Source organism: Hippocampus zosterae, chromosome 2 (assembly GCF_025434085.1).
Source record: "Hippocampus zosterae strain Florida chromosome 2, ASM2543408v3, whole genome shotgun sequence".
NCBI classification, from domain to species: domain Eukaryota; kingdom Metazoa; phylum Chordata; class Actinopteri; order Syngnathiformes; family Syngnathidae; genus Hippocampus; species Hippocampus zosterae.
In genome coordinates this window covers 19,641,808-19,653,805 of record NC_067452.1, presented here as the reverse complement: position 1 = coordinate 19,653,805, position 11,998 = coordinate 19,641,808, and the positions used below count along the sequence as shown (strand labels likewise).

Below are 11,998 nucleotides of genomic sequence, written 5' to 3'. Positions count from 1 at the left end.
CGAGATTATTTAGTGGTCACAAAGACAGATATTGATGTACTGTATAATATGTGCCCCCACAAATCTAAACACGGTATTCTGATGAATTCACGTGATAAGAATTTAGCAAATGAATCCACCCATTCCCCCCCCACTCCCCATCTCCAGGGAAACATTCTACCACCCTCTGTCAATTTCAACAGAGGGTGGTGTCAAATCTGCTTCATTCAAAATTAATTACAAAAAATGCATTCAAAGTAGTGGGGCCACATAGTTTCCCCTTTTATAATGCGCTGTGTCGATTAGTGTCAGCAGCTAAACTCAGCTGGGATAGATTCCCAACTCACCCGCCACTCAAATGAGGACAAATGCGATGGATGGATAGAAAAATAAATAGTTTATTGAATTCACAACAGTGGTTAAAAATGGAATTTGGTGAGGCCCCAATGAAAGGCGGCCTGCCTTCTTTGTCCCCTCTTGTAAGTTAGGGCCTTCACATTTGGTCATTTCCTGGCTGCACGGCCGTCCCGCCTTCAATGCCCCTGGCGTAAAGTCGCACCAGCTGCCCGTGAATTCTGATGGACCGAGAAGAACACGTTGAATCCTGACAGTAGACCAGGTGTGCCAAACCACAATCTTGTCACAATTGACTTATTGCATACACATGTCAAAAACGTGTACGTTAGCGACGGTAATCACATTTGAATTCAGTATCCACTGCGTCAGACATATATTTATTCATCGAATTCAATAATGACTGCGATTGGCTGGCAACCAGTTCAGGGTGTCCCCCGCCGACTGCCCGAAGACAGCAGAGATAGGCTCCAGCACCCCTGCGACCCTTGTGACCATATGCAGATTAGAAAATTTATAATTTAATGATCATTATTTAATCTAAGAGCAAATGCTTTTTTGTAAAAATATACAGTATAATTGATGAAATAACCAATATTAAATCCATTTCATTTAGGCTATTTAACTGAAACATTTAATGATAAACAAATGTGTCACTTTTTAAATTACATATAAAAACGAATACATTACAATTATTTGAATATACACATTTTAAAAAGATTGAAATGAACAATTTTACATCAATTATTGTATTCAATAGTTAACATTTCATTTTCTTGAATAATTAAAAAAAAAATCAACTGTCATTCCAGTATAATATGTCAAGCTTTTGTATGTAGTACCCCCCCCCCCCCCGCCCCGGCGAATCTCGACTTTTACAAATGAAAGTGTGTAGCATTAGGGCAGGCAATCAATGATCCATCAATCAATTTCCTGAGAAAGCTCAATACCAAGTGCAAATATTTGCTGTGATGTGGATGATAATTTGTGGCCCAAAAAAGAAGTAGGAAGATTGCGCTGTGATTCCTACAGTGTTGCATGTAAAACGTTTCCCCAGAGCGTGTCCCATGTTGACATTTCAATTTATGTCCTATGCAGTGCTGTCTTCTGCTTTTTGTACCACAATGAGTCATTTGTCAACAAATTACAGTGCAAACATTAAAAGTGAAATGTGAAACTTGCATCTCTTGCAATCCATCTTTGGTGCAACCTCCAATTTAGAATAATTGTCATCCAAACTTTGTTTGCAGTTTACATCAGACTATCCGTCCTGAGTACACCGTTCTATTGACCACTTGACATATAATGGAACAGAGGCTTGCCGTTCTGATGGCGACCCAAATCTTGACTTTTGAGAGATGGATGAAGTATTCTGAGGAAGAAAATTGCTTTTGCAGGGGAAGCGTGATGTTTTGCTATTTGTGCAAATTGTTTTGAAAAATGCACATCTCAATTTTGATCTGAGAAATGGAACAAAGCGACTGAGAAAAACCAGCAAAATATTTCAGATGAAATATTCCCCTACAGGGCGGCCCGGTAGTCCAGTGGTTAGCACGCGGCTTCACAGTGCAGAGGTACCGGGTTCGAATCCAGCTCCGGCCTCCCTGTGTGGAGTTTGCATGTTCTCCCCGGGCCTGCGTGGGTTTTCTCCGGGTGCTCCGGTTTCCTCCCACATTCCAAAAATATGCATGGCAGGCTGATTGAACACTCTAAATTGTCCCTAGGTGTGAGTGTGAGTGCGAATGGTTGTTCGTTTCTGTGTGCCCTGCGATTGGCTGGCAACCGATTCAGGGTGTCCCCCGCCTACTGCCCGGAGACGGCTGGGATGGGCTCCAGCACCCCCCGCGACCCTAGTGAGGATCAAGCGGTACGGAAGATGAATGAATGAATGAATGAATGAATGAATATTCCCCTACAAGTGATCTCCCCCCCCCTCTAATCTACAAATAAAACCACCCACGTCACTGTTTTAAGAACCAAATGTAGCTCGGGCACACAGATTTAGCAAATGTTGACGCATCACCTGCAGAGGATGTCGGTGAAGGGCAGAATCTCCCCGTCACAGTTCCACACGGACGTCGTTGGAGCTTTGCTGCAGCACACGCCGCAGAGGACCCCACACGTTGCTTTTGGAGGTTGTGGGCGTTTGCTGGTCAGGTGCAGCTTAGAGCCATTCCTGCTTATGTCCTCCTCGTAGCCTCTCTTATCTTCCTCTTCTTCTTCTGCTGCTGGACTGGATTCTCCCGCCTCCTTATACACATCCTCTTCTTCACCAGAGGACGCCGAGAAGCGAATGGCCTTGACACGATGGACCTCCACAAACGGGAGATCAAACTAACCACAAACAGGAAAAGAAACATCATCTAGCAGGTCGGCAACCATAACATCAATCGAATGTTAGGAAAAGCAAATGACATTATTCAAAATAATTGTGGTTTTTTTCTCCCCTCTGGGATTTCATATTTCATCTTAACTCCCACAGAACTAAATATTTGTTTGCTTACAGATCATGTGTAAATACGTGCTTTCACATGTAGAAACTCAAGTAGAGCTGTACAGGTGAGGAAATGGCGACTTGGGCAAAATATTGTCAGTCAAGTGCGTAATCATCATATCTCAAAGGCACCACTAAATAATACCAAACACTTTCGATAACTGAATCAACAAAAACAAAAACCACAACAAAAAAGCAAACAAACAAAAACACTCATCCTGGGGGAGGAAAAAAAATCCATGGATAATATGATGAATACTTTTGGCACCTGATCCTGTGAGCTGGTGTGCCTGTAGAGGTACTTGAGGAAGCCCAGCGGGTGAGAGTCCCAAACTAGGATGAGGTCGCCCGTTCCGTCGGCCAGGTGAGCCGAGGGCGAGAGGCCCAGAGGACTTTTGGGACACGAGCACGACATACAAGTCAGAGAGACGCACCGGAACCTGCCCTCCACCCTCACCCAGTCACCTGAAACGCACACACACACACACACACACACAACTGTAAAAGGGATCATCACAATGCCATTTGCTCAGAAGCAACTGAGCACAAAAGTTATCAGTGGCACTTTCTCGTCTGAGCCTTTGTAAAATTGTGAGCTCAAAATTGGATATAAAAATCTTATTCCTATATTTGCAGTTTGGTCGAATTGGCACGGATCTGTGTTTGTGTAAATGATTCAATATTATATCCATGTTTGTATCTATTCATTGACTGAAATATAACTGAAGTGTGTCACATTTTCATGATTTTATTCAAATGAGAATAAATTGTAACATGGCCTCTAATTGATTAGATTTGCGTTTTAACCAAGTCCAACCACGATTAAAGGAAGGCTTCATTAATTTTACAGGTGGCTTGATTGGGCGTAATTCATAATGCAGTGCAAAAATGTGAAAGGGTTTCGATCCAAATAAGGTGCGCACTGGCATGTTATTCCCAGACGAGGAGTTGTTTACAGTTGGAGAGGAGACATGCCATGCAGGTGACATTAAAAACAAACTGTGCCAAGTATTTTCAAGAAGCAAGAAGTGGGCGATGAGCCCAACTATCTGAAGGACGTTCTGCTTTGTCTCAAACCTTGGCAATTCCTTGTGGGCAGTTATGTCCTTGAACTTAAACATGAAGCCGCTGTCACACCGGACCAAAGCAGCACTCTGCTCTTCAAGCAGCAGGGTTCCCACTCTTCCACTTGGTTTTTATTTAGGGACCTTTTAATGACTTTTGGTGCCTAATTTAGCCCATTTAAGGACTTTTTCTGCATTGAGCAGGGGATTCACAGTGGATTTAATGAACAGAAAGCCACATATCATTGAGCTGGTGTTCAAATCATTGCTGTATTGGATGTAGCCCGACAGTGGGGTCTGAGGGGAAGGGCGCCAGGCGCATTTTTCTGACAAAACTATTAATTGGAAGGGTGGGGGAAAATGACATACACAAATGAAATGAACACAACAGGTTAATTTTTTTGTTATGGATTTTTATTGATTTTAGAAGCTTTCCATGAAAATTAAGGACAATTAAGAACATAACTTTACAACTTATTCTTTATGGATTTTTATGAACTTCAAGGACCCGTGGGAACCCTGGGTTTGGGCAATTGGGGTTTGGGCGATTCAGCAGGTAAGGATACATTAAGGACAGCATTGTCCATAAATGTGTTGTGAGACAATGACAGAGAGCTATCGACCGCACTTCCTGGTCTACTCGTTCTGTAATTATTAAATTTATCACCGTCATCTTTATCATATACAAAGAACATTTTTGTCATGCATGCGCAAAACTTGCAAATTACACATTTCTCACATCCAAAAATCCATCCGATCTCTGATTTGATATTTCAAAATCTGAATCGTCGATTGGCCGCATATAAAATAATCACACAAAGTACTTTTAAACCCTATCACATGACAATAAATGTGCTGGGATTTAATTCAAGTTACACTTGGTAGAGTAACACGAAGAGTTCCAAATTTGAGCATTATATCCTTATAACAAACAAAAATCTAAAAGAAAATATAAGTGGGAACACTGAGAAATGTGTTCATCGAGCACACAATGTACAGGTACATGTTCAAGTGCATTTGTGTGTGTGTGTGTGTTACCCTCTGAGTCACCGCTGTTCTGGCTGAGATACGAGCTGCAAAGTGAGCTTGAATCTGAACACTGGGGGAAAAGCCTCTCTGTGCTCCTGGAACACACATCGCAACTGCACAGGTGCACAAAGACAAAAACACACAAACATGCACACACACACATTCACATAAATGACAGACACACAAGTGCGCACATGTTAAAATATGAAACATGTTTTTAGAATTGTATTACACCACTGCAGTGAATCTAAAGATTTATTTTATTAGTTTTATTTAATATTATTTATGGTTTTCACAAGCTGGGTTGTAATAGTTTCGGATTAATTATTATGGTTGGTTTTTATTGAATTTTTTTGTTTGTTAAATTCAGTTAGTATTTCAATTTTTTGTTATATGTAATGCTTCATTTTAGTATGCATGAGTTTTAGTATAATTATGATTATTTTTTCCATTTTTATTTTTAGTAGTAAATGGCCTCAAAAAATAAATACATCGATCAGTCGGGAGCCACTCGAGGTTATTTTTGTTCCATCGGGAAAAAAAAGCCTTCTGTTCTGATTTATTTTCATCTCCGAATCGGTTACCCTGAGAGGCAGCGCGTCTTGTCCCTCGGGCTGGAAAGCATCGGGTCTGCCGGCAGGAAGTGAACGACGCCCGGGTAGCTTCTATTACTCAGATACACCACCATGCCTGCATGGACCAGGCACGGCTACATCAACTTGCATGGCAAAATGGTGTAAAACAAAGTATGTGAAGCTTTTTCAATGACCGGAATTCTTGCATAGGGTCATAAAAATCCTTGAAGGTCCTCCATCAGTCAAGGTCAGTCCATCCTAAGACCCTTTGGCAATGAATACAATACAATACAATACATGCTGATTTATATAGTAAATAGAGAAAGTTCATCACGAGTCTCCCTTGGAGAGATGGTGAGCAAATTGACGTTTTAGCACTGAGATTAATAACTCTCCATAGGAGAGGTCATCCTCCTCAATGAGGCGAAGAGGAATGCAGGTCATTCCAAGGCGTTCACATACTTTTTTTTTTTCGGCATGCCGGACTCATACCAGCATAGTCGTATCTGAGTGGACCCATCCAGCGTTTTCTTTCGCTCTGGGCAAGCACGTCCCCGAAAAAGCCGTAACCCAGCAGGGATACCGAGTAGCGCACCAGAGTGCTAGAGTGATGCACCGAGCACACGTCCAAAGGCTGAGAGTCACCTGCAAACGCAACACCACCAACTCTGAGTCACGGTTCATTCCATTTATGCCAAAATTGAGAACTTTTTCATCTGTGTGCGCATCAATTTGGTTACTTCACCAACAGCGAGACAAAACAAAAACATATGAAAAAAAAGTGTCTATAATTTCTTTTATTTTTATATGGTGGCATCACATGTTTTATAAAGCCTCTTGCCTGAATTGCCAATTTTGAGTTTTAAGGTGCTTATGCACTTAGTTGTATTGGCGCCCACAATCAGGTAGGATGTGGGACTTTACTGTGAAATCACTCGGCCACTGTCTCTTCGGATGGAAGGACACACAATGATCATGATTTGTTTCCGTTTTTTTTTTTCTTTACCAATGATGATGTGCAAAGCTGAAGTGACGGGATCGATCACTCCAATGGTGGCGAAGCACACGCAGTCTGTGGAGCCTAAGAAATGTAAAAAAAAAAAAGTCACAAAGACTGTGTGACTGGTGTCAGCTTTTCGTGTTTGGCACCGACCTGCCGGGATGATGCCGATATGGAGCGGACACGCTTGTAGCACGGCTGACGGCTCGTTCTCACATAAGCCCGCCTCTTGTTGAGTGCGACCAATCACGCCGTGGAGCACCTCACTGAACATGCCGTCACCACCAACACACACCACGCTGTTGTACGCACACAAAAATAATGAGTTGTACGCGAGAACTCACATGCACACACACACACACACACACACACACACTTACCCGTCAAAGCCTGTGAGGTCTTTCTTGAGGAGGTGGTCTCGGGCCTGATTGGCTCGCTCCGTTACTAAATGTACAATAAAGAATGACATCAGAATCAAAATAATAAACAACCTGGAAATCATACAGTGATTTATTTTGGTTCAGGGTTTGTGCTTTGACACGGACTGGCGACCATGCCATTGTTATGAGAATATGCCCTGACTAGCCCAGTGCTAGAAATTGGAGAGCAGAATGACCTCATACCCGCTCTTGTTGATTGTTATGAACTCAGACTGTCAAAAGGTGTCACCGCAAAAGGGAGAGTGCAGTGGTAACTCATTTGCAATTGTTAATATGTTGTGCAGGTAAAACTGTGTCGCAGAGAAGTCCATATGAATCACTCTGTCAGTTTCGTCGTTTCTACTTGAATTTTCAGCCGTTTGTCGTGTTATTAATGCTGGCTCGCTGTTCAATGCAGCCGTCGTCCATGTTGCCAATAACGGCTGCGCGAGACGTGCTCGAGTAAACCTGTAAATGAAAAGCGAATTTCTTTCTGCACGGTATCTAAAACAAACAGGGAATTAACATTTGTAATCACATGATTTAGTGAACGCACTTTATGATCATAGTTGGTATGTGACACCTTTTTGTTTATTTGGGTATTTTTTTAGGTGATTTGTTCTGTTATTGTTTTAATGTGTTAAAGACAAACTGTTCCCAGTGCTTTAAGTGTGCTAGTTCGCAGCACTACTACGGAGGACCAGAACTTCTCACTTTTGGCCTCTTGCGTACCGGGACTTTTACGGCTTTTGTTCCATTTCTCTCTTACACTTTTTGATGACGAAGGAAACTACAGACGTACTCATAAATACGCCACCAATGCAAAAAGCTAACTTTTTTTTTTTTAAATAATGGTTTACCCAAAATACATTGATCCCAGTGCAATCGCCTGAGTAGGCTTTTACTTTGAAACGCCGAGTGACCTGGTGTGTTTTCTTACCGATAACATGACAGCTGATTCCAGCCAGCTCAAAGAGAGGAGCAGCCAGAGAGTCGTAGATGTGCCTTCCTTTCTTCTTCCCTCCAAGTGGATTGATAAAGACCAGTAACCTGCTTGGACGCAAAGGACCTGAGAGAGGATCAGCATGGATGATGATATTTCATTTTCAAGCATGCATACCTGATCCATTTGAAATGATGGGATTCCTTACAATGAGTTTTGAAAGCTGCTCTCAAATGTTTGGTCCACTGATCCCTCAAGACCCGACTAGGACAGCTGAACTGGGTTTGACCCAGTCGCCACAGCAACCCACGGGAGCTCCCGCTGCTCACGCGTTTCACGTAGAACACTGGAGCATAAAGCGGAAGAGAAAGGAAGTGAAACACAAAATCACAAAAAATTAAACTGTTTTTCTCATTGAGCTTATTTATCTATGCCGGTGATGTATAGTGACCATCAGAAATATGAAATACTCTTCCACTAGAGGGCAGAAGTTGACTTTCATACAACAGAATAATAGCTTTGAGTCATCAAACACGCCCACATTTCACACTCAAGAGTGCTCAGCAGCATTGAGCAGATAAACAAATACGTACAGCCTGTTCTAACAACCCACCAGTGAAGTCTTTGTCCGAGTCTTCTGCAGACTTGTGGGGCAGAACACTCACTCGCCCCTCCTCCACGCCGACGACATCCGCCACTGGCACTGAAACTGAAAACCAAACAAGCGCCGTCATGAAACACGAGAAAGTCAATGATCTGCCTTTTTTTCCCCCCATTCAAGGCATGCACCACAAAAAACGACACCAAGTCCGTTTGATCGCCAACAATTTGGATTACCATGAAAAGACAAAAGTGATTCTGTAGTGAAAAGAAAGCTTTCTAGGGCATACAATGAGCACATACAGGCACATATTGCAGGTTTTTGTGATTAAAAAAAAAGACCAAAGAAAATCCCTTCAAACCGTATTCCAGCATTTGTGTGACCTATAAACTCTACAACATAAAAATAAAAAATCTGAGAGGGGAAGTAAAAATAAACATGTGAGTGATGTGGTTGCCAAAGTGTGTACACCCCAACTCTGGATGTAGTTGTGCTCAGTCACATTCAAACAGGAGCCAGCACACACCTGACACCAATTCAAGTGCGTTATGAAGTGAGGTTCTAGTAGGCTTTTTCTGACACTTTCTTTCCCGTTCCTCACACACAACTTTCAGGAAGCATGTCCTATTTGTTGAGTGTTCAGTGCGCTCACTTGACACCACAGTTAGCTCATCTGTCGCTGTCGGGCTCGTTAATGCTGTTGAACCGGTTGTCCGTGTTTTCCGTGCTTCCTCCAAGTGCGTACTGACAACCTTAAACCGCTCTCCGAGAAGACACAAGAACACTAACGCACTTTAATAAGTGCACTCCGTTTTCGATTTGAACTCCAAATAGTGTGGTTAATAATGTCCAAATACAAGAAAATTATATCTGTTGCCTTTGAAGCTTCTTCCTGCTTTTTGCACCTGCAAAATCGTTCAAGACTTAAGTCCATGTTTTCTCTCCACAAAGTTGAAATGGTCAATTGTCCGCCTGCTGCAGGCTACAAGTGGGCTCTTCCCATTTTTCGGTCAGTTTTGACATATTGACCCTCACACCACATGGAAAAACCTCAACTAAGCCTGACCTTGCCTTTTTTACAATCCTAAAACTGTATTTCAAAATGTCTCTACTGACTGCAAAAGATCCTCGGAATTCATCCATATCCAAAAACGTTTCCACAATTTTGGACGCACAAGAAAACTGAATGAGAACTTCATCACAAAATGTAATGTTCGTAATCGATGTACAGGCCATCAATTTTATTGACGCAAATTGCATTTTCTGGATAGTGCAGGTGGGAAGTGAATAACGCATCGATTTACTGTTAAAGTCACGCAACGCACGTTTGTTCTGGACTAATTCATGAAATGAGCAGGTGATCTGCGGGGACGGGGATGGGGATGGGAAGTGCAACGTACTTGTTTTGTCATGGCGGTTCTTGTTCCCTATTCGGGTCCAATTGAAGGTCCAGCCGGTGAGCACGCCTCGGTAGCGGCTGTTGCCGAGCCACAAGCTCGACTCCATCCGGACGCCACACTCGGCCACGACTCCACTCTTGCAGCTTTGCCACCTTCACTGACGAGCTCCGACTGAGCGGCAACTCGAGTGTTGCACACGCCGGGTTGGACCGACTGGTAGGCGCGTTGCCTCTAGTTTTGGCTTATTTAGAAGCCGCCCGCCTGCGAGAAGCACGCCGATTGGCTGCTCATTGGACTCGAATAAAAACGGAGGTCCCCGTGGGAAACTTTAGGAAAGGTGCGCGTTTTATTTGGAAAATGAACGTGGCTTTGAACATTTATTCGGTTTTATTGTTCTGTTCCAGTTGCACGTGTTTACAAAGTGTTGTATACGTAAAGCACGACTGAATAAAAAACAACCAATTTTAAAGAATAAATTGCTAAATAAACGCAACTCTATTACTAGACTAACCATAATTAACTATATTAATTTCAGAACTTTTATAGTATATACCTGTATAATACCTTTTAATAATCACATGATTAATTATTGTGATTTTGCTAAACGAATACAAACAAGTATTTAGTGAAGTTCTTTTTTACTATGTTTTTATATTACTCATTTAACACATTTTCGGAAAAACGAGTAGCCTGTCAACTCGTACGTTTTCCCCGTATTTTATACGTCTTTTGATCATTTTAAATCATGTACGGCGTATTACAACTTTTATACGGGGGAGGGAAAAAAATTGTGAACCGATCTCACAAAGACCATTTGGGCTCAAATCCAGATCGTCTCACCTGCTGGTAGCCAAAGACAATGCTCGTTTGCGGGGCAGCATCGATGTAAAATGGTACGTGTGAACGCTACAGGGGTAGACTCACTACGCATGAGAAGAGTTGATTCCATAGGGCAGAATGCGTTGCTTTCTAGTGATGCGTCGTTCGCGAACGATCCGGCTCCCAGAGTCGGCTCTTTGGAGTGAACGATGGGATCCTCGTTGGGAGCCGGGACGGGAGGGTTATACTGATGTGTCGTTCGCGAACGAGCTGGCTCTTAGAGCCGACTTTTTTGTTTCTCCTGTTGTCCCCCCCCCCCCCTTCGGTTAAAGCCGCACGTGATTGGTCAAGATCTGTGGTAGAAGAGGAAGGGGAGGGTTTCACACACAAACACACACACACAGACGAGGAGACGACGGAGCGAGTTAGCAAAAAAAAAAAAACAACAACACGGTGGAAAGCGAAAAGGTGAGAAATGGATAGAAAACGCAGTGAAATTTGGACTAATTTCAATGTAATTGATAGTTCAAAGGCAGCGTGTAGACTCTGCAAAGTTAAAATATCCCATAAATCAGGCTCCACAAATAACCTGCACAGGCATATAAGAAGTCCACCCATCAGTACAATTGCAAGAGAAGAGACAAGCAAGGGAACCAGATGTTAATGAAGGTGCTAGTGTGTCTGCAACTGTTGCTGCTGCTGCAATGTCACAACTGCCTAGAAGTACAACCCAGAGCTCTATGAGCCACTTTATCCAAACACCTATAAAACCCGCAAAACAGACCACAATTGACGAGGAACTGGGTAAAATGATTACAAGTGATTTTCAGCCATTTTCAATCGTGGATGACAAAGGATTCAGAAGATATACTCATGTTCTCAATCCAATGTATGCAATTCCAAGCAGGAAAACGCTTTCTCAAAGAATCATCCCAGGCCTATATGACAGAGAACGTGCTGCACTCCAAGAACGGGTCCAAAAAGCCATCGCTGTTTGTCTAACAACCGACTGCTGGACATCCCGAACCACTACATCCTACATGCCACTTTTTTGAAAATTTCAAAATGGTGACCTGTCTGCTGGATTGTTTTGAGTTCAGTGAAAGACACACTTCTGAGAACTTAGGAGAGGAGCTGCTCAAAGTGGCCAAAGAGTGGAATGTGGAAAACAAAGCGGTTTGCTGTGTAAGCAACAATGCAGCTAACATCACCAAAGCAATTAAAACCCTGAAATGGACTCATCACCCATGTCTTGCACACACCCTTAACCTGGTTGTAAGAGATGCTCTGAAGGTGATGAAACCCACTGTGGACAAAGTGA

The 11,998-nt window shown here is 42.7% G+C and overlaps 1 protein-coding gene across 3 annotated transcripts; it reads right to left on the bottom strand.

The window, feature by feature from the left end:
• Positions 1-134: 134 nt before the first annotated feature.
• On the bottom strand, positions 135-10,091 carry zgc:158263 (ceramide kinase family protein). Of its 3 annotated transcripts, none has more exons than XM_052056928.1 (13): positions 9,859-10,090; positions 8,471-8,566; positions 8,066-8,203; positions 7,855-7,983; positions 6,876-6,939; positions 6,649-6,794; positions 6,502-6,576; positions 5,988-6,140; positions 5,505-5,610; positions 4,930-5,033; positions 3,096-3,292; positions 2,357-2,667; positions 135-583 (listed from the first exon to the last, which is right to left on the bottom strand). In XM_052056928.1, exons 1-13 carry the CDS (start codon positions 9,962-9,964, stop codon positions 334-336), a joined length of 1,875 nt encoding a protein of 624 aa, XP_051912888.1. In that variant the 5' UTR covers positions 9,965-10,090; the 3' UTR covers positions 135-333. The 3 variants fall into 3 exon arrangements, with proteins under 3 accessions (XP_051912888.1, XP_051912889.1, XP_051912890.1); XM_052056930.1 differs by having other exon boundaries at positions 358-554; positions 9,859-10,089; XM_052056929.1 differs by lacking the exon at positions 6,502-6,576 and having other exon boundaries at positions 9,859-10,091.
• Between the last annotated feature and the right edge of the window lie 1,907 nt (positions 10,092-11,998).

Bases quoted from the DNA above. Each gene is read 5' to 3' on its own strand.
- zgc:158263 (XM_052056928.1), bottom strand. From the start codon at position 9,964: ATGGAGTCGAGCTTGTGGCTCGGCAACAGCCGCTACCGAGGCGTGCTC. The intron at 5,034-5,504 runs GTAACCGATTCG...GCACCTGTGCAG, and splicing joins AAGACGCGCTGCCTCTCAGG to TTGCGATGTGTGTTCCAGGA. The intron at 3,293-4,929 runs GTAACACACACA...TGTGCGTTTCAG, and splicing joins GAACAGCGGTGACTCAGAGG to GTGACTGGGTGAGGGTGGAG.